This window comes from Poeciliopsis prolifica, unplaced genomic scaffold (assembly GCF_027474105.1).
Source record: "Poeciliopsis prolifica strain line A6 unplaced genomic scaffold, Auburn_PproV2 SCAFFOLD047, whole genome shotgun sequence".
Taxonomy (NCBI): domain Eukaryota; kingdom Metazoa; phylum Chordata; class Actinopteri; order Cyprinodontiformes; family Poeciliidae; genus Poeciliopsis; species Poeciliopsis prolifica.
This window is the reverse complement of record NW_026562422.1, coordinates 3,805,294-3,827,760: the sequence shown is the minus strand read 5'-3', so window position 1 is coordinate 3,827,760 and position 22,467 is coordinate 3,805,294. Positions and strand designations below refer to the sequence as shown.

At 39.6% G+C, this 22,467-nt stretch overlaps 1 protein-coding gene across 7 annotated transcripts in view; it reads right to left on the bottom strand.

Moving 5' to 3' along the window:
• The window catches only part of numb (NUMB endocytic adaptor protein), a 51,075-nt gene that overhangs the window by 5,373 nt on the left and 23,235 nt on the right, over positions 1-22,467 (bottom strand). For 3 of the 7 annotated variants that reach the window (XM_055057041.1, XM_055057037.1, XM_055057035.1), the window contains 7 exons: positions 16,516-16,652; positions 10,762-10,836; positions 5,475-5,507; positions 4,716-4,790; positions 2,816-2,956; positions 2,452-2,656; positions 1,220-1,519 (listed from right to left, as the gene is read on the bottom strand). In XM_055057041.1, coding sequence (XP_054913016.1) covers positions 1,220-1,519; positions 2,452-2,656; positions 2,816-2,956; positions 4,716-4,790; positions 5,475-5,507; positions 10,762-10,836; positions 16,516-16,641 — 955 coding nt within the window. In that variant the 5' untranslated portion in view covers positions 16,642-16,652. The remainder of the gene's footprint in view (positions 1-1,219; positions 1,520-2,451; positions 2,657-2,815; positions 2,957-4,715; positions 4,791-5,474; positions 5,508-10,761; positions 10,837-16,515; positions 16,653-22,467) is intronic. The other 4 variants (XM_055057042.1, XM_055057039.1, XM_055057038.1 and 1 more) reach the window with 3 other exon arrangements.

Below are 22,467 nucleotides of genomic sequence, written 5' to 3'. Positions count from 1 at the left end.
TGGATAATGACCCCAAGCATACAGCCAAAGCTACCCAGGAGTTCATGAGAGCAAAAAGGTGGAATATTCTGCAATGGCCAAGTCAATCACCAGATCTTAACCCAATTGAGCATGCATTTCACTTGCTCAAATCCAGACTTCAGACGGAAAGACCCACTAACAAGCAAGACCTGAAGGCTGTGGCTGTAAAGGCCTGGCAAAGCATTAAGAAGGAGGAAACCCAGCGTTTGGTGATGTCCATGGGTTCCAGACTTAAGGCAGTGATTGCCTCCAAAGGATTCGCAACAAAATATTGAGAAAAAACTTTTTTGTTTGGGTTATGTTTATATGTCCAATTACTTTTGAGCTCCTAAAATGTGGAGTGTTTGTAAACAAATGTGTACAATTCCTACATTTCTATCAGATATTTTTGTTCAACCCTTTAAATTAAACGTTACAATCTGCACTTGAATTCTGTTGTAGCGGTTTCATTTCAAATCCAATGCGGTGGCATGCAGAGCCCAACTCACAAATATTGTGTTACTGTCCAAATATTTCTGGCCCTAACTGTATACTGATCAACTGTTTCCCTATTCTTAAAAAAAAAAATAACAAAAAGACGGATATTTATTATTCAAATGTAAATCAGAAGCTAGTAAATACATAATTCTTTGTAGTATAGCGAGTCCTTCTTAATTGAATAACAGGAATTAATGAAGTTATTCATCAAAATCTCCAGGAGTTCATGATGCCGTTTTCTACCTTTTCTCCATACCTCCCTGTAAATTGGGATAGTTGCTGTGGAGACGTGGTGACCTCAATATGGCACGCTTTTTAACTTCACTAACATTTCCCCCACTGAGTGCATGATGGCAAAGATGAAATGTAATTATTGCCCTCACTGGAGTTGAGGTCAAATTTTCATATTTCAGTAACTTGTAGGAATTCTCCTGATGCAGTCCGACCCATAGCTGCCTTACTTCACAGCAATGTTTTCATGTCTTTCCCATTTTGAAGACCTGCTACTAAAACCTCAGAGAAACCAGAAATCTTAGGCTACAAATTAAATTCCCAACCACTAATAAGCTTAATCAGTCAGTGTATTCCAGTCGTTTCAGGACTTTCAAAGGCTTTAAAGTATCTTTGCTCCATAGCGAATCCTTTTACCCAACACTATATAGAAACAATGCACAGACTTTATAACACTAAGGTCATTCAGTAATGTGATTTAAATCATCACCTGTGTTTTTAATAGGGAAGTCAGATTTTCGCTGCATGGTGGAGGGCAGCTCGTTCATGCGTAGCGATAGCTGGCGTTTAAAGGGGGAGGTCTTCTGGCTGAGGGCCGGAAAGCCCCTGAAGGAGCCCTGGCGGGCGAGGGCCTCGGCCGGCGCGTGTCTGCGGGGTATCACCTGAGGCCCCAGCGCCGCTACAGAGAGAGGCGGAGAGGACGAGGGGGACGGGGAGCTTCCTGGCTGGAGCACCGAGGAGTTTGTCACGCTGTTGGCAGAGTTCCCGACAACAGTCACGTCTGACTCTGCTGGTAAAGAGAAGGAGACAATGAGGCAACAACCTGCTGAAGAGCTGAGACTTTTACAGGTGGTACAGCTCGGAGGAAAGTTTCTGGCAAGTTATTATTTTCAAGAGGCTGCTATTTCAAGAGGCTGCTATTGAAATCAACTTTATGAATCCATAAAGTTGGGAATGTCTTGAAATCCAGAAGTTTTGGAAGGATGTTATTCGGTGTCTATCTGAATTGTTTAAGGTGTAAGTGCCATTAGAGGTTAAAATCTGTGTTCTAGCACCCAGTGGAATTTAAACGGTCACAGATTAAAACTAAATTGATAGATTACAGATAACTTCAAGCCAGAAGATCTATTGCATTATACTAGAGGAGCATGGACGTCCCTCCCTGGGACTCTGGAAGAAAGAAATTGCAAATTCATTCAGACTGGAAAAACTAACATACACCGCCAAGGGTAAACAACGGGACTTTGAGAACCTCTGGGAGCCATATATGAGGATTATAGGGTCTGAAGGCGGAGCTTCTTAATGGGTGTATTGGATGGATGTCTTAACTACAGTTTCTATTTACATATTATCTAGTGATTTTTTTCTCTGTCTTAATCTAAAGGGTTTTGGATATTTTTAGAACTAAATAAATGCAGGTTTGAATGGTGAGTGCATGAGTGAATGTAACTGAGTATAAGAACACGTTTACAATGCTAAGTTTTTTGTAAGTTTGTGTCCTAAAAGACAGAAAAAAAGTAGTGGCATAATGACAGATATAAAGAAATGAAAAGAAAGACCAAAAGAGAAAGGAACAGAAAGAAAAAGACAAAAAGAGGCAGCTACAGGAAGATAGAGACAGAAAGATACAGTAAAACTAGCAACACAGCTCTCACACCAACTACTAAGAGACTCATAACGAGTTTGAAAATCTAACTCTCCAAAGTAAATTAAAGTACGCACCTTTCTTAGCATCCTGCAATTGTCTCATGACTTCTTCCCTCTCTGCAGCCTCCGTTGCTGTGGTAACACGAAATGAGCCTTCCCGAGTAAAAGTGGTTCTGTTAGCATCAAAGGTTGCCGTGACGCCGCACTCCTTCTCCCGCTTCTGTTTTCGCTCCAGACAAGCAGCGAACGCGCAGCCCACAGCGTGGCTGAGTCGCTCTCCCTGTCAGGGACGACACAAAGGATGAAGATTCTCACCGCAAAAAGTCAGAAACACGCGTCGTTTATTTCTGAAGGCGACGGCTCAAACTCTCAGAGAATAGACGTTTGAGCAGGCCTTCCTGTGAAGCACAGCATCAGCCGTAACTGAGCTGGTTCTTACTGAGTCTTTAATGGCCATGAAACAGTGGCAGATCCAGCGTCGCGTGGTGCCGTCCCTGCAGATGTAAGAGAACGCCCTCTCAAAGTTCCTGTCGGGAGCGCAGAACGAAACCTTCTCTATTGTCTGATCCAGGATCAGGTCCTGCGGAAAGCAGTTTCTATCGTTAGCACGGTCAAAGCTGAGAGCTGGGAAATGGAGCAACATCAAAACGTGAGCTCTTTTTGGTCTTTAAGTCGGTGTTTTCTCATCCAACTACATCTCATCAACTATTTCTAATTCCAAAACAAAAACATATAGGCAAAATACACATCTTAAATTAAACATGCCTATTAATACCTGACATGTTTGAAAGATCAACTACAAGTACTCCAGTTTCTCTGAAAAACCAAATTGGACCAGCAATGTCAACAGCTGTCAAAATTGTGATTAACTGTAACTATAATACATGTTTTTATAAATTGCATATAGTTTATTTTTATCTTTTTATTCTTTCATTCACATTGTCCCCTCAAATATATAGTTATATACCCAACTCAGACAGCTGAGCCCAAAAAACTAGGATATTTTTTAATGTCTTTACCAGATACTTCCAGCAGGTGTCAGTATGACTTCTTATTTAATTCCACATAAACAAGTCATTAGTACCACACAAAGGTTCACAGGGTACATAATGACAAAAAAGGGCATTTTGGAGGTCAATTGAGCCTTTTCACCATAGATTTTTTTAAAAATTATTATTGTAATTAATAGATACAGTCAGTGTATTCAATATTTACAGCATAAACATACACCTAGAATGTTTTCACATTTTGTTACTTTACCACTTACAAGGAAGTTTTGTTTACACCTCAAAGAAATGTGAAAATTAGGAAAAAGGCAAAAGTCATAAAACACATTTGCATTACACATTGAGTTATATATTTCAAGATTTTATCTCTTGCCGTTTTGATGATTACGGCTTACAGGTAAGGAAAACACAAAACTCAGTGCTTCAGAAAATGTAAACATTGCATAAGACCAACTAAGCTGATCAGTCTCGTCTAAAATCTGGTTCTGTAACCTACTGATCCAGATTAAGTAATGACTCTATACAAGATGACCAGCTTAAAAAATATTGAACTTTTTCCACAGCATTTAAATGTCAGATATTCCTATATTTCACCAAAGCTTTATGTGACAAACCAAAACACAGAATACAATTAATAGGGTTTTTGAAAGTTTCACCAAATCAAATTTGATACATTTTAAGATCAATATGAATAAAATTTAAGACCTGTATATTGACAGAAATGTACAAAAGATAATAAATTGACACTTACCCATAACAGATGTAAACAATAGCTAGCTAGCTTTCACAGGGTAACCTGGTAACCTCAACCGCCTCGAGTCACAGAACGCAATAAATATGTCTCAAACTTTAGCTTGACAGAAAAAGTCCCATGAGAAAAACAAACTACATAAAATATAAGAAATTAAATGGCTACAACAAAATGCAGCCCTATGATTAACACATTTAAGGCCAACTAGCACTTTTTAAAATGAATGTAAGACAATTCCAGGCCTTGATTTTACATACATGAATTTCAGAATTGATTTCAGTGAAATTATATACGGCCTTAAAGCATTTTGCTAAATCTTTTGAAAAGTGTGGATTTGTATTCAGTCCCTCAGAGCCAGTAAAATCCAGAAAAACGTCCCACTGCGATTACAGCTGCAGCGTCTTTTGGAGGGTTCGTCTCTTGGAGGTTTTGTACCTTAATGTTTACAGATTCTTCTTTATATGGAAGAAGAGCATTGGTTAACAGCAATTTTTGAAGCCTTGGCAGAGATTTTGTTTGAGTGGAATTAAGTCTCGAGTTGCTTCTCCAGGCTTCTCCTATGAGGTTTTCTATTGGCTTACCTTTGTTTTGTCATCAACAACACGAAGACCATCAGCCGACACCCACAACACAGCTCGCACTGCCTTCTTCCCAGCCTGCAAACACACACACACCCACACACACAAAGCAATGGGTTACAAAACAAGAGCTTCTCCAACATCCCACAGGATTAGTTTTTTTTAATACAATCCTCTGCACCTATTCATAAAAAATATTAGGACAAACACACACGCACACAAACAGAGTACACCTGTGAATAAAAGAGATAGCAACTAGTGAGAAAGGCAAAAAAAAAAAAACAAAACAAAACAAAAAAAACAAAACAAAAAAAAAAAGTCAAGAGGTGTTTTCAAAGATCTGTGCCACACAGGATGAAATAAATTTGATCAAGAAACCAAAGAGGGATTGGTGCGAGATTCTGTGGATTGATGCAGCAGGTAGTGATGACCCCATTGGTTAGAACAGCAACAATGAAAAGGGAAATATCCGCTGTTCCATTGCTGCTTCATGGGAGAAGGGCTGAAGGTAGAGAAGGCACGCTTGTTAATACCAAAAACACAAACACATGGGTGACTTAAAGATGCCCCTCCCCAGCCTAAACCACCCCACCTGCTCAGAAACATGCATCGTTGTTTGTCCACCCCTCAGCTCCCCCATGTGTCCATGTGCTTCTTCCAGCCATCAGGTGTGATCAAAGAGTGAAGTGTGAGAAAATGATAAAGCTAGTGAGAAGGAAAGGAGGAAAAAAAAACACTCAGAGTCACAAAGCAATAACTTACTTTCACAAAGAATCCTTTGAAGAATTTCCTGTCCTGGAAGTGGATGTGGATAAAAAAAAAAGGGTGGAGGGTGGGTGAGAGGGTTGGAGGAGACGGGGGTCGGGGGGAGAACAAGGCATGAAAATGTTACCTAAGTCGTCTAAGAATTGACTAGAGGGCTTTGAGGGGGTTTGATTCGAAGCTTGTTTGGTTTGGTGAAGTTGAAGCTGGGGTTATGAGTGAGGTGAGTGATGCTTTTATTCAGTTAGCGCCACATAAATTCACTTCAGAGTTATGGATGGATGGACTGAGGGGGGGGGGAGTGGGGTGGAAGAGGGACACTTTGTTGGAGTTAGTAGAACCGTGAAGGAAAATCCCGAAAAGAGTTAATGCTCACCGCAGAACCCTTCTGACAGCAGGAAGTGACACCACTTAGTACGGAAACAGATAGCTTGCTGGTGGTTTTTTAAAACATATTTATATTGGTATGAGAGAAGACGTACTCTTTGGGTGAGAGCTTTAAAACACAGTTTTACTATTGTGAAAACAAAGACAACCTACATTTTAAACAGTCTTTAGCAACTTAACCAGAGAAAAAGAAAAATAGTTGGGATCGGCCAAAAATCTGAATAACCCGCCGACCTGTCACATAAATACAGTTTACAGTAAAATTGCTTCATACATTTTTATGTTTATCTGATTTTATTTGGAAATGTCTTACTCAATGTGGGGGGAAAAGAGCTAACTTTAATGTAGATTCAGCTTCCACATTGAAAAGACTCATTATTTTAAAAAGAATGCAGTTGTAGAGTGTACAGTTTGAACTTAACGTAGCATGTTATATTAGAAATTTGGTATGTTTAGCTTTACTAAATATACCCAGAAATGAATGTATTTCCTAAAGTTCTGGTTTCCAAAGTTGGGGTAAAGACCCCCAATGGGGGTTTATTAATGATCATCAATGGGATCTTGAGGTTCCCCACAAAACCAAAGTATATCTAAACGATTCTAAAACCGCATTTAAGCGAAAGATCTTAAAACACAGATAAAAAACAAAACATTGTCAAATAATTCTGGTCAGAGCCTGTCAAGCTGGAAAAACAACATATTCCTGTCAGCAGCCCATGTCATCCATCTCTACCTCTTAGCCTGTTGGGAAAAGATAACCTCAAGTCCAATTTTTGTTCTTTCTCCTCTGATGCTCAGACACAGATCCGATCCGTCTGCGGTTGTTCAGCAGACAGAAACAGACTGCAGCAGACGGAAGACTGACCTCTGGATCAAGCCTGTGACTGTTTGCTGAGTCAGGCGGTTCGGGTTCAAACTGCAGCAACCACTTTAAACAAGAAAAAAAAAAAAACAAACACTCCAACCAGACCAGACCTTAATCCCTTCTCTGCGTTCACATGCTTGCGGCGAGCTGTTCTCCGTCCCACAAAACTCTGAAAAGGAGTGCCGTTTGGCTCCTGTTACACTGCCGCGGTGCAGACGGCTCACGTTGACGCATGATTAAACGTGTCAACCAGAAATGGACGTGCATTTGGTTGTGAGTTGAGCTCTTGCTAGTGCATGTGGTGTTTCTGTGGGAGCCACAAAGACGAGCAGTGAATGTATTAGTAGGATATGGTTAGGGGAACAGAGTTTAGAACAAAGAGAGCGCTACATCTCGAGAAAAGGAGGAAGTTGGATCTGGAGGCATTTCTCTGCAATTTAAACCTGCTTGAAAAGGACAGAAAGTATAACACACGGAAAAAGGTCATTTATCAGCATTCATAAATCCATCATAAGCAAAAACATTTCCAAGCGGAAGAGAGAAGAAACTTTTAAAAAGGTCACAATGAGTCAACAAAGTCTGAAAAAAATTAGATGATCTAGACAGAAAAGCCACTTTGTAGACATTGATTTACAAAACCACCTGGTGAACAAGTGTGGGCCGTTTACCAGTAAAGTGAAGCAAAGTTTTAGGTAGTGTGGCTGCACACTGTTGGTCAGCTGGCTGCACTTTTTAATAGTCTACAGGAAAGAGAAATTCATCCAATACACATCAATGATATGAATCACAATAATGCTTGAACAAAGCAGGCTAACACCAAAGTCAATCTACTGTAGGTCAACTCTGACAGGTGCACAGAAGGTTGGCTTACAAAAGCTAATGCATTTTATTTGTAATGTCACAACTGTGGTAATCAACGCTTGTTATGTTGGCAGCAGTAGAAATAATTGCTACTTTTCAGTTTCGAATGTTTGAAGGTTTTATGGAAGGTTATCATCCCAGATCGGGTCTATTGCTGAGTAAGAGACTTTCTCCCATCTGAAGAGTCGCAAACCCTGACAGGACACACAGAACCGCTGAACACCTGTTGTGCAAGATCTTTGTGAAACCGTTTCACGCTTTACAAAATTTTGCTCAAGCAGTAGAAATCAAACATACAAGACAGAGTTCCTGACCACAGGACATGTTTTAACATCAAAGCAGACGAGGACCTCTTCAAATTTAGCATTCAATTCAGAAATGGCGGACTTTTCATTGAAAGCGCATAGACCTTGATTTACTGACTGAATGACTAGAAAGAATCTTTCACCATGTCAGCATCTTCAAGGTGTACACCCAGCAGCACACACAGACAAAAAGGAAGAAAAACAAAATCCATGTCACTGTGAGCTGAGTAACTGATAAAACTCACAGCCCCAGTCGGCAAACAAAAGGAAGTGATGTCATAATGACAGCAGAAGAGGGCAGCTTGGAGGTTGATGGTGCCGCAGTGCAGCCCCCATCTCCATCTCCTCCTCCTCCTCCTCCCCTCTGAGTCACGGATCACAGAGCTGTGAGAAAACTCCTTATTACGCTCCCGAACGCTGCTGACGACATCGCCAAGCTGACAGCTCCCCGGCCAACTCCTTCCAGCTCGGTTCAACGCTCGGGCACATCCACTCCAGCTTCGACTTCTACTTATTCATGCGTGCTTCGGTTCACCGCTACTGTTCTTCCTCACTGGAAGCGGTGAAGCAGCCTGAATGAAGGCGATCCTGCTGCTCGCCTCGGCCTGCTTCAAGCTGCAAGTTTAGGACCGAGCAAGGCTCAGGTTCAGAAGCCAGCTTCCTGTCCGACGTTAATGTTAGTTCAGAGGAAATGCAGCGACTGCGTGTGTCGCCTGGTAACAGTCAGTTTATTAAAGACTTAGTGAAGACGTGGAAGGATTTGCTAATTGTATTTGTTCAAGGCTGGCCTTGGTCTGACAGCCGTGCTTTAACAAAACCGTCTGGCATAAGGAGACGGAGTGAGGATGACCCATCTAAGAGCGATTTAAAAGGAATAAAAATGTAATAAATAAATAAATCAGGTGTAGATGAAATTTATCCATTATAATTTTGATGAGCAAACAAACAGGCTAATCAGATTCAAGTCTGGAGTTTCGCAGGTTCATTCCTAAACATCAATAGTACTTCCTGTCAGCAATAACATGTTGGTAAAATTAAATGACTACTGTAAACCTACATTTGTTAGAGGTGATTTTAGGCATGATTGTAATTAATGATTGGTGACTGTATACTTATAATAAAATGAATCTAATTTAGAGATTTTTTTCTTTCAAATATTACTTTGCAAGTGGAACTTTAAGAGAAAAAAATTATAATATATGGTGCATCTCCATATTTGGAGGAATGCCCAATGAAGTAGGTGATCTATAAATTAGTCTTGTAAAAAAACAAAAGAGAAATTCAGCAACTCTTAGTAGTGTGTTTATTTGTTGCCAATGACCAGCACTGAGAAGACACAGAGGATGTGAGCAAACATGAAAGCAATGAAAATGGAGAAGTTGCTGTTCCATGTTTGAAATAATGTTAAGGGTAAAAGAAACCTCTATTTCTAAAAAAAAAAGACTGCAAACAGTTAATCAATGTAATGAGATAACTTCCGAACAAATGTTGCTAAGATAAATATAATTTTCCTGTGGTGATACACCGATGGCCCAGACTATTGTAACTCAAAATATGATCACATTTTGAGTTACAATAGTCTGGGCCATCGGTTACAATGATATTCTATGTAATTACTTAAACTCATTCCGGTGACATTATGTTGCTTTCTTTTTGTTAATAATAACAAAAACCACCAAGTTATTTAGTGGGGGTTGAGAACATTTATGGAGTATTCAGCCTAATATTTTGTTAAAACTGATATTTTATGATTATTTAAACTCACTAAATGGTCACATTATCTGTATTATTTGTAAAAACAAAAACAAAAGAAACCAATAATAACAACAACAAAGAAAAAATCTAATTATTTAGCAAGGCTTTAGAATATTTAAGGGGTTTTAGACCCCCTAAAATAGATCTAGTGACGCCACTGACGTCAAGTTTGAGGTGCTGACTAAACTTTAGTTTAAGAAGAATGGTGCTTAAATGTTAATAAAGGTTGCTTTTACATGCATGTTTAACTCGTATCTATTTAATTTGAATAGACTGAGAATGCTTGGTGTTTGGCAGTTTGCTGAATGAACACGATCATCAGTGTGATTGCACTAGCAAAAGAGGCAAGGATCAAGTAAGTCTTCAGCAGCTTGAGTAGAAAATGCAGCAGGACTCAAAGACTCTTCACGCAGCTGCAGGATAAATTAAGTCTGATGGGGAGCAAACTAGATGACAGGGATACATTATCTGAAGTGAGCTTCAGATAATGTATAGTCTAAAACCGAAACTTTGACGGCACATGTGGCGAAAAAGTTTTCCCGGCCGGTGCTTAAACTCAGACGCAATCCGTTAATGCGTCTAGGTGGGACCCGATCGCGCAGACAGAGACGGAGAGCTCCGCCAAACCTGCCAACTCAGGTTTGGCCCTGACTTCAGAGAATCAGTCTCATCCACCGGCTGGGAGTTTATGACCTGGGTGGAGCTCTGGCAAACAACTGACGACATGCAAAAGAAATTGCTTCCCTCTTCCCCCTCCTCTCTGGAATTTGTTCCCTTTTTTTGCGCAACTCTGCCGGGTCCTACGGGAGCAGGAAGTACACGCCGACCTCGCTGCTCCGGCCGAGACCGAGCGTATCGAGAGGACGGGAGGAGGAGGAGTGCTTAAGGGCCGGCCGGCAGGCAAGGGTGGAGAACCTAATTCAACCTCTTCAGGATAGGGGGAAAAAGTAAGCAAGATAAAACAATGGAAGAACACACACACTGATAGGAGAGAGAGAGAGCTGCCATAAAAGGTGAAAGAGTTTGAGTAGAGAGTAAAAGAGAGAAGATGGAATATCTGGTGCTTAGTAGCCACATTCCTGGAGGTACAGAGAGGTCGTGTTGTAATACCTACCGTCTTAAGCCGCTTCACTGCGTCCTCACAGATGTGCATGCCTCTCGATTCCTCCACTTCCACATGCCCCAAGTACTGCAGAAAGAGATGGAAAGAAGCTCACTCAGACTGTAACAACCTTTTCTATTAGTGACAAACACTCATTTTTATATTTTACTGATTGTTCGGTGGACTCCTTACTATTGAGGACCACAAAATGTTACATTTGTAACATTTTCCGATGTTGTGGTTTGCGTTCACAGCGCATTGCGTCAAACGAACCAAACTAATTGAAAAGGGCATTTCCCTCTTCGCCTGTGGTGTCGCTTCACCAAGAGCTACTAAAGGAAACGACAGCAAAACAAAAGTAATATCAACTTCCTTCTTCATGAAATGAAAACAAAATTCGAGTGTTGTCAGCTTTTAGCAGTTGTAGGATTTCTCTTTGTCTTTGGTAAAAGACCAGTTAGTGAGAGACTTATCAGTTTTTTTCCCCCCTGGATTTTTTTGGGATTGCGGATTCACACCTCCCCAAACTTTCCAGGCAAACGGACTAGAGTTCAATGTTTTGGCAGGTCAGATTTTGCTACAAGAAAATGTAAAAGCACAACTGAAAAATTACTTTCCCGCTGACGGTGGTCAATCACTTATGTTTTTAGATTATTGGAGGAAACGGCTTTCATAAACGGATTTACTATTATTGTAAAAATAAATAAAAAGAAACAGACTTTATAATTACAACTGTCTTTAGCAATAACCACAGTTAATCCACATTGTATTGCCAAACAGCAGTCTCAGGTCTATTCCCAAGAAAACTTAATATTACAAGTTTGACATCAGAGTGGGCAGTAAGACAAAACTAGATTGTGAAAAGATTAGAGCGTTTTGTCGATGTGTTAAAGCACATTGACTGAGGCGTTGTCTATTAGTCATTCTCTGCTCTCGCTCAGATGCATTGGTGCCATCATCTTCAGCTCTTTCTGCCAGATTCAAAATAGGATTATTTCTTTAATCTTATTTTGGTTAAATGTTCCCCAAGATAATAAAATTTCCAAATAGTCAACGTTTAGATGTCTTCAAATTAGGGATGCAAGTTATCGATGAACGACTTAAACTAAAGTTAATTGATCTTATTGATAGACTATAATGACTAATTGATAAGCAGACATTTTTACTCTTGCATCAAATGGACCGATCATCTTTTCACACTATCAAGGGCTACATTTTCTTTCCTCCCATCCATCCATCCTCTTACACTCTTGTCCCCAGTGGGGTCAGGAGGTGCTGGTGCTTATTCTCCAGCTAAAACATAATAAAACAGGAACAAAATCAACCGTGCTTTTTGGCGTCATGTCTTTGGCAATCAGGTTATAATTTTTCTGAGTTACCCTTTCCATTTCTATCACACCGTTCTTGCATTCACAGTCATTTTTCAATGAGAAGTTGGCGCTGCTCTGTCATGCGGCTCAGTTGAACGAGCGCTACTAAGTTGAAACTAAATTTAAGGAACTAGTCGAGTGTTTAAATTTCAAAGCAGAACCACATAAAGAGCATTTTGCATCCCACACCGGAGTCTGTTTGGACTGTTTCCCTGTCCTGTTCTGGGATGCACCCGCCATCTTTGTTTCTCTATTAATTGACTCTGTTTAAGGATGACCAGGGATGCCTTCTGATGGATGGGGGCCAAACTACAACACTAAAAGAAGGTCTAAGCGAATGTTCTTAGTTAATTACCTCCTACTTTAATCTAATAAACTATTAATTGGCAATAAATTGTAAGTCAATTAATTGTTTGCATTTCTAGTTATAATTTTCAGACCAAGTCCAGAGTCTTGATCACAGATTTTGATCTTGACAAGGTAGAACCTCGTACCTTCCAAAATTGTTTCCATTGTACCAAAAATGGTCTCAAGTATTGTTCTTAATATAGGGATTGAGTTTTAAACTTTTTAAACTCAGTTTCGCTAGTTTACCAAAATGAAAAATCAGAGTTCGATTTCTGAGAAATCTCAGAAAAGGGAGTGAAAATCTACTGTAATAAACATTTTATTTTATTTTTTTTGTGATTCTGGACTGTGTGACCACAGACACTCATTAAAAAAAAACACTAGCATAATGCTTGCAAACCTTTCCAAAGTATTTTGGTTATCCTATAATCCTTCAGGCGTAATATGGCAAGTGATAAAGCTATATTTCACTCCCAGACTCATGATACCCAAGAGGGTTGCTTCAAATATAATAAACCCATCTCTGGTGACACTAAAGCTTTCACACATGAGCTGAGTTTCACACAAAACTGAAAGTAACACAGCATTTGTACATTCACACACTCTGCAAAGTAGAAGGCCCTTCTAATTGCATGCATTTGAGACAAGGGTGAAACAACAACGCCATGAAATGAAGGCAAAGCAGAAGAGCCTCTGTGTTCTGTCAACAGTATATGTATATGTATTCACAAATCTGGGTTAAAGTGCAACTGAACAGAACAAATATTGCCTCTAGCCTGAATATCTCCTTCTCTCTCCTCCTGGACTCCAAACAGCATCATTATGTGTCTCTCCACTCACAACCCTGACCTCTTCAGAAGCTATTGTACATTCTGGGCCAGAGAGGAAGTCCTTACCCTTTCCTTACACACACACACACACACACACACACACACACACACACACACACACACACACACACACACACACACACACACACACACACACACACACACACACACACACACACACACACACACACACACACACACACACACACACAGCAAGTGTTGCTGCCCCATGCTTGTCACCCCACCCTCTGGCTCTGCTATTTTAAGAATGTGACGTAACAGCTGTGAGTCACCCTGTCAAGCATATTAGAACACGCGTGTGCATTTATACATGCATCGGATCTACGCGGATGCAGACTACAAACGTAGGATGTTGGGACAAAGCTGATGTGAGGAGGCGGCCGTGGGTAGCTGGGACCATGAAAGCAACTGTAGTGTCTCCAAACGGGGATCAGCCGGGAGATGAGGGAGGAGCGGATATGAGAGAACACAGAGACGGCTTAAGGAGTGGCAGTAAATAATATGCCGTATATTAGGGTTTTTAAAAATATTAAATGGCATAAAGAAAATTTTCTCGGGCTTTCTTCAGGTTTCACCAACTCAAATTTAAAGGGGCAGCATTGTGCATGTTAAAGCAGCAGTTATTTAACATAGCACAATCAAGAAACTGTTATCTTCCCTTGTTATAAAAATGCTGAGTTCATCAAATATGACTAAAAACACATTTTGTCTAATTTAAAGCCTTAAAATTAGGCCTCTTTCTCTTTAAGAAGCTCCTGCTCTTTCTGAACTCCGCCTTTAGGAAAATCATCACATATTAACTCTTTAACAATGTTTTTAACAGTGTTGCACAAGGAGATGAGCTCAGAAAATGCACAGTTCCATCAGGTGTTTGCTAATTGCTGCTGGCTAGTCTGAAGGGGTGGGGGAAGGCTGCTCTGTAAGGCGGAAGCTTGGAAATTGCAACTTCAAGGAGGAGCTTCGTCCTCGAAGGCAGGACTAGGTCCACCCAGGCTCTTTGCACAGCTGAATGGTTGCCCTGGAGATGCATGAAAGAATCAAAGCAACATTCTATGTATGTTTTTGATGAGGAAATATTGTAACAGGATGTAAAGCTCAAAAACGTTTAATTCACATAATTCTGCACTTTTAACATTTTTTAAGACTGTTATCTTATGTTGTGGAAGAAATGCACAAAAGACAACAAGCTGGCAATATATTTTCACTTTCCCATGATAGAGATAAAAAAGCTAGCAAGCTAGCAAGGGTACTTTACTACCTAGTTACTGGTAGCCTCAACTGCCTGGAGTCACAGAATGCAATGAAGCAGGAAATCCCCAAATAAAAACAAAAACTGAGACTAAATGGAATTTAAAGACTTGTAATTAATGTCTCTAAGTCCAACATGCGTTATATCAAGTGAATTTGAGACATGCTTGAATTTAAGACTTAAGGATGCGTGAACACTCTGGTTTTACATGTTTCACAGAGCGCTGCTGCAAATTACTCTTAATTTGATTTTAGCATAAATCCACTGACACCTTAAAAAGGACCATAAAGAGTGTACCACAGCGCCTTGCAGAAGTACTCACACTTCTTGAACTTTTTCACATTTTGTCTTATTAAATTCATGAGCTTCAACACAACTTTCAGGGATTTTATGAAACAGACCGACTCAACAGAAGTTCAAATTAGTTAAAAAATTTGCTAAACATACTTCTAACCTCTTCACTAATACAGTTATTAAAAAGGTGGAATGAATTTGTCTTCGTAATCCTTTACCCCTAAATAAAATCACATGCAGTCGACCATCCTCTCCTGCTCTCGGTGTGCTACACGCCGCCGCAGTTGGTGATAATTTCACAGCAACAACTTACACACAACTCGCCTCGTTCTGAGGCACCTAGAGAGGGAGTCTGGAAACAGGAAGGGGAGGAGGGACACAGAGGAGCAGCATGGTAGGTTGCATTGTCCCATAATGAGAGGAAGAGCAGAAGAAAGGAAATGTTCTTGTTTAATCTTTTCTATTTATGTAAACGTCTTAGCTAAACCAGAAAATGTTGCCATCACTGCACTGCGTAATGTCTGTTCAAGACCGTAAATAACTGAAAACAATCCACAAATTAAACAAGGATTGGATGTTGAGATGCATTCTGTGATGCATAACTTGTGATAAAGTTGCAATTATGTTTTTGTTTTCTGTTGGATTTAAAACTATAACCCTTATCAAAGGATTTGCAAACATTTTCTGTGTCCAGCCAAGCAAAACTGCAAATATCTGCCTGGAGGAGCGTGATTGGTGCGTCACTAATTGCTCATAAATAAATCCTGCTTCATGTACTTTGAGGGAATCCTTGATTTTAAAGCTGAAAATATACATGGAATCTTGTGGCTGCTGAAGCTCGATTTAATTCCCACAATTTTGATGACAAACAAAATTGTCATCAAAATTTGTTTGTCATCAACAAACAAAAAAAAAAGAGGAAACGATTCAGCATGTCTGATTTAAACGATCTAAATGCAAATCTGCGTTTACATAAATGTCTACATTGTCTTAGTTTAACCCTAAGGCCTTAGACGTCATCATTAATTCAACCCTGCAGTAAATCAGAGAGCTCTTTATCAAATAAAAATCTACAAATGTCAGCTATGTGGGAAAAAAACCCCTCCAAAAACCTCCCTCTCACTAAACCCAGGTCTTCAGTTCTCCCTTTTATTGAGATGAGGTGACCATTTGGCCCCATGCGATGAGAGGAAGCGTACCGTTGCACTTCTGTTTGCAAAAGTGGAAGACTCTGTTGCCAAAATAAGACCAACTCTCCACTTCATCAATTGCAGAAGAGCAGGTCAGAGTGCTGCTACATGGATGAACCCCTTTTCGCACAGACCCGCCTTTCTACTGTTGCCAATATTGATCAAACGTAACTTTTTATATCGTAGTGCACCTTCATTCTGGTTCTGGTAAAAAGCTGTAGAGATCAGGAAGCATTGTGTGCATCTTTAACGGAGCTGCAAGCTACATTGAAGTTGCGCTCGCGTCCTCCGAGAGCTTTTGATTAATTGCAGCGGAGTCTGACACCGAGGAGAAGCTCTGAGGTTCGGCTGTCTCACGCTTTAAGGTCAGCGCCGCTGATTTAGGGTTTGCAAAATGAGTGATTTCAGGTGTGTTTGTACTCCGGCTACAAAAGGGGAGAGTAACGAGGAAGGAGGAGAGTCACCTTGACTGCGAAGCTGCATCTGCCGCTGCGAACCGCCTCCTCATCCGTCTGCCACTGGTGAGGCCGGCTCGACTCCGGCACGTAGATGTCTTTCTTGCGCCGGAAGCTCTGCCGTAGCTTATTCATCGCGTCGCTCCCTGTGAATGGCAGAAAGGGAATTAATTTAAAGAATATTCCACCATCTTGGAAGGAAAATAATAATAATCTAACACAAGAGGAAAAGTCCATGAACAAACAGAACATTTATTTCTAATAATTTAATAAGGTTCCATATTCTATCAAATTCCATCAGTTTATACTGAAACAAAAACAGGTTTGTGCGTAAAATTCAAAGTTCCAGGAATATTTATTTAAGATTAAATAAATGGTTATATGCCATGTTTTAGGTAAAATAATCTCTGACTACTGAACTAATCGAGAAAAAACGATGAGAAATCAGACAACTAAAAGAAATCATGCATCAACTGCAGCCTTGCTTACTCATTACTTCACCAGATACAGAAAATATGATTCAAGAAGCAGTTTAAAAAAATTGGTTTAAATATAAATTTATAGGTCAACACCTTTATTTGGAAGACAATACACCTACAGAGAAGAGCAGAGCACATTTACTACTTGAACACAGTTTGTGAACGCACATCCTGGTTTCACTTTGACCTTTGTTAGCTCTCCTGCTCAACAATGGTGTGTCAAAAAAGAAAGTTTAAATGCATCCTTAATTTTGTTCTACCTTTATTACATTAATAAATAAGCAAAATAAGGAATGTTCTCTGAGAATAACTGTGATCTTCAATGAGATTCAAACAATAAAATAAATGAAAAAAAACAGAAAACAAAAACAAAACCCCAGCACATTTAATTAAAGTGACAGTACTGCCATGTGGACTTATTCTCTTCTTTGAGCATGGATTAAGTTACACAAGAAAAGCAGAGGCCCAATTAAAAGTTGCTGATCCAAATTAGAAGTGAGAGGTTCATCCATCAAGCCTGGCTCAAATCTCCCAGGTCAGCGAGAAAACTGGGGGGAATCAAAAGTCACTCGGCAGTGAAATCCCCCTTCCAACACACGGACACAGCAAACTGCTGGACTAACGAGTTGTACCCGCCGACTTCTGAACTGATGAGGATCGGTCGGGAATTAAGGTCTGTAATCCCGGAGAGCCGACCGTCCACGAACACACACCAGCAAGAATGAGCAGCAGAATTACACCTGCGCGCACACACACACACACTCTCTGGTTGACTGCTTGCATAATGAAACGTGTCCTGCAGTGACTGGGAGCAGACAGTGAGCTTCAGGTTGAGGTTTTCTTCCTATCTGTCCATGCCAGGCTCCAGTTCTGCAGGCAGAACATCAACAAAGCCTTCCTGGTTCGATCACGCCAAAGCACACAGTCTCCACGCCACAAAACCTCTTGTTGTGACAGGAAGACAGTAGAATCGGAGTTGCTATGGAAGTGAGTCTCACACATTATTCATGTACAACTTGAGTCAAAATGCAACGCAGTTAATTCATTTGAAATATGTAATCTAAGATTTTGTGATGACACCCAGGAGGCATTGGGAGGAAGGGGAAAAAAAACAACTTATTTTTCTAACGATCAAGGTTATTTTTTTTGTCCTGCGAAGCAAAAATTTATTCTGATTGAAACTTTTTCTGAACATCTAGTCGCTACACAATGACAAAGTTCAGCGAATTTGATTTGGATTCCATGTGAAACGTTTCTTTAGCGATGCTCAATCCATCATCACAAAACGGAGATAAAATATGGCCAACAGTCTACACACAAGGTAACCTATGGCAATTATAGGAACTGTAAGAATGTATATATTTGCCTATTAGCAGTTCACTCCACAACTTTGGCCTTTAGAAAAGAGTCATAAGAAGTCATTTTAGGAAAAAAAAAATGGTGTGAAATGTGGTGTCAGCAGTTCAGAGCGGGGAAGCTTTTCTTCTGCCAGGACAGAGAAGTTGACTTAGGGCAGCTAAATATAAATGCACAACACGGTTTTCTAATTTTAATTTGGAAAAGAAAATAAGTAAAAAAGAGGTCAACTATGTATACCAATTCTTTCACCATAGTATATATACTTTGTATTGGTATAACAAACAAAATCCCCCCAAAATACATACAAATTTGAAGTGGCAACATGACAAAAGTGAAAATGTTCTAAGCATGGACCTGAAAATTAGGCAGGAAAATGGACACCAAAGCAGGTGCTTAGAAGGAAAAATGGAGTGACAGTACAGCTCCAAGTAACATACAAACGCTTAACCTTCAATGAGCATATTGGAAAAGTGGTAGCCTGCAGGCGGGTATTGCGTTTGAAAACAAGACGACACGCAAGGGGGATAAATATTGCTCCATGGCTCACTCCTGCTCTCCTCTATTAAACTCATTTATTTAGGTCATATCATGTTTGGGCTCAGTGCAGTGCATGTGACAGACTGCATGATTCCACACTGCAGACTGGAGGAAAACAGATCCGTCTGCGTCGAGTCTCTGGCTTAACAAAATTAATGCATCTGTTACCATGAAGACATGAAAACACTCGCAGTCATCTGAAAACCAAATGAGATATTACACAGAGCAAGCTCTGGGAAATATGTTCTGACTCATTGTTGTTTTAACTCAGTAAGAATGAGACGAAACCTGGGTTAGCCATAAGCAGTGGCCTCAATGCTAAACCATCAATATTTCCCTAATCGACTGTTTAGTGATTGACAGGTGAAATATCGAAAATGTGATTTTTCTGCCCTCGTATCGATTAAAAATATGAAAATGAAGTACTTCCATCATACAACAAATCAACCAGCAGTATGTACTTTGAAACACTTTCTTTGATCAAATAAGGCTTAGAAATATATGCTTTGACTCATAGATATTTTGTTTTGTAAATCTTTCATTTACAGGAGTCCCAGTCCAATTTCTGTCAAAAAAAAAGAGTGTCATATCAGTCCTCATCTAAAATCTCTGATATAAGTATTTCAGTAGGAGCATTCCACTCCAGGTTGTAGTCCAGTCCAGGATTTCCATCCAGTAGCACTCGTATCCCACATGCTGAATGAACCATTGGTTAATAACAATGGATCAGTTCTCATACTTACTGTTGACAATTTTTTTGTGGACTATTAGAGTAATCCAACAGAGTTAAGCCTTTTCTAACATTCCACACTACAAAATAAGGAATAAAAATATGCATGATTCTGATCGGGATGGGATCGGCTCAATATTAGCACAATACAAAACAGAAATCAAACACACAGTTAAAGAAAGACTAAAACACATGGGGAAAAAAAACATATTTGCTTATTAATTCCCCAGAATTATGGTGTGTGGTAAAACAGAGCTACTGACCTAACTCGTCTTCCAGATTTCTTAGCACCTTACTGCCAGTTTCCATCCTACACACACACACACGCGCACACACACACACACACACACACACACACACACACACACACACACACACACACACCACACACACACACTCCAAAGAATCTTGTCTGCAAAAGAGATATTAGATAGAGAGGGAATCTGGGTGAAAACAGGCTGTTTGTTCCTGTGGGTGGGAAAAGACCACACTCTTTTGCAAAGTATGCATCTGCGAAGTACGCTGGTGCTTGACCTAGCCTAGCCTATGCAAATAAGAAACTAGAACTCAACATGCGTTTGCATACACCTTGAGATGTCAGAATGCTACGTGTCTGGAAAGGGCAAAATCCAACTCCGGCTGCAGAGTTTTATGACTCTGCTACTCTTAATCCAACTCGATGATCCTACTGTTCCATGAAAGAGGTCAAGAGGGTAAGGGCACAAAGTGAGCACTGAGCCGTAAAGGATCCACATTCACCAGTGATCTGAGCCAGAAGTTTCTGACACACAGCGAGGAGCGAAACCCAACAAAGGGCTTCAATTCAAGCCTCTGATAATGAACCTTTCATTACTCACTTGTGCTCAATGTTTTTACACACAAAGGCAGCTCATGAGTGAATCCTATGATTGATAATTATGAACCTGAAAAGTATTTAAAGCTTATATTTGAATGTTGAGAGTCAGCATTTCTTCTTCCGGTTAGCCCAGATAAAAAATACGTAATTAACAAGGAAATAGAGAACTAGGGCTACGGATAATGACTATTTCAGTAATTAATTAGTCTGTCAATTAATGAGTTTAAAAAACTGGCACAGTCTGCAGATTTTTCTTATTTTGTTTTATATAATGCTCCACATAAAGAAATGCATAAAATCTAATAATTTTGTACATTTTTGATTAACAAAATAAGCCTTTATTTTTGGCCTAACATATATTAAGAAATTCCAATTCTGTGCACTTTATCAACTGTAGCAAAGAAACCATTAAAAAAAAACATTATACTGAAATTTCATAAGTTTTTGGACAGAAATGTACTCCCCCCCTCCCGATCTACAACGGCCCCAATATGGTGTCATAGAGTCGTTCTATTGAGTGATTCTTTTTCTTCACTTGGAAGAGTTTTTAGAGGATGTGACCATAATAACACAGTATATAAATACACAGGATAGAAAGAGGAGTCAAAAAATGTAAAAAAAAAAAAAAAAAAAAAAAAAAAAAATATATATATATATATATATATATGTGTGTGTGTGTGTGTGTGTGTGTTCTACAATAATTACAAAATGAGTTGAATAGATTTGTATCACTTTTTTCTACTAAACATTATAAACAGGCGTATACAAAACTCAGCACTATGAACCAGTTTTGGTCCTTAGTGCTTAGCAACTACTCAATCTGACGTCTGTGACGTCTGTGTCAACACTAAGAGTCAGGGATTGAACTGTGAAAACAAACCAGGAGGTCAACAAGGTGCAACATATGTTCACAGTCTAATGTCAAACAATGGCACTGTGTAATAAATCTGCATTACTGCATCACTCTGTCAGGTGGTTTCTCCAGGGATTTTTCAGTATGAGGTACAGTTTTGTGGTTAAAAGCTGCTGCATTCCATCAAGATTTTATATGAAAGACTTACAGAAAACAGTGTTTTTTGTTAAATGAAGAGAAAATCAAAAGGACATGCCACAAAGAAGTGGAGTACAGTGTGTGTTAGTGCTGCACAATAGCAGGCTTGAATCATATTTGGTACAATTAGCTCCTTGATTACCTAAAAAGCTAAAAAAAAAAAAAAAGCAACGTGGTGAAAATTGAAAAGCAGGAGAGCACTTAAAAGAAAAACAAAATGGCAGGAAAATAAAAAGAGAAGAGAAATGAGGCAAGATGTAGTTAATAACTGCAGATTACAAAAATGGAAGCTGATGAACGAAACCACAGAGAGCTAGAAAAGTAGGTATGTTTAGATTTTTTGGTATTTATACCACCTACTGTCATATGTTTTTAGATACGCAAATCAAAAAAATACCATACTGTTATTACTACATAGAAATGGCACTGAAACAACCGTTGATACGTCCTCCACAGACCATTTGAAGTGGAGAAATACAAGAAATCAGCTTGTCTTGTGTGCATTTCTGAGAAGCGCCGTGGCGTTGCAAAAGCTACAAACCACAAGGAGAACTCAACAGACACTAAAAGTGTCGGCTAGTGCAGCGAAATAAAAACGGCTTCCACGGATTACAGAAAGGTTGTTCAATTATAACATGATGCGCAATCGACATCTTTCTCGAAGAAAAAAAAGTTCAAATGTGTCAAGTTTATGAATAAGTTCGTATCCAGTACTTTGTCGATAGCTGGTCCAGAAAATACATCAGCTCTTCCACTTAAATTACGCTCAACTTTCTGCTCCTCTACTTACATCAAATTTAGTTGGTGAAATTATGAGTAAAACTTGAAAAAGTTGAAGGTTTATGAAGATTTTCGTAAGACAAAATGGATTTTTTTAACTGTCCTAAATTGTTTTGTTCCCAACAATAGACTAAACACTGACAATAGGTCTGTCACAATAAATTTGCCA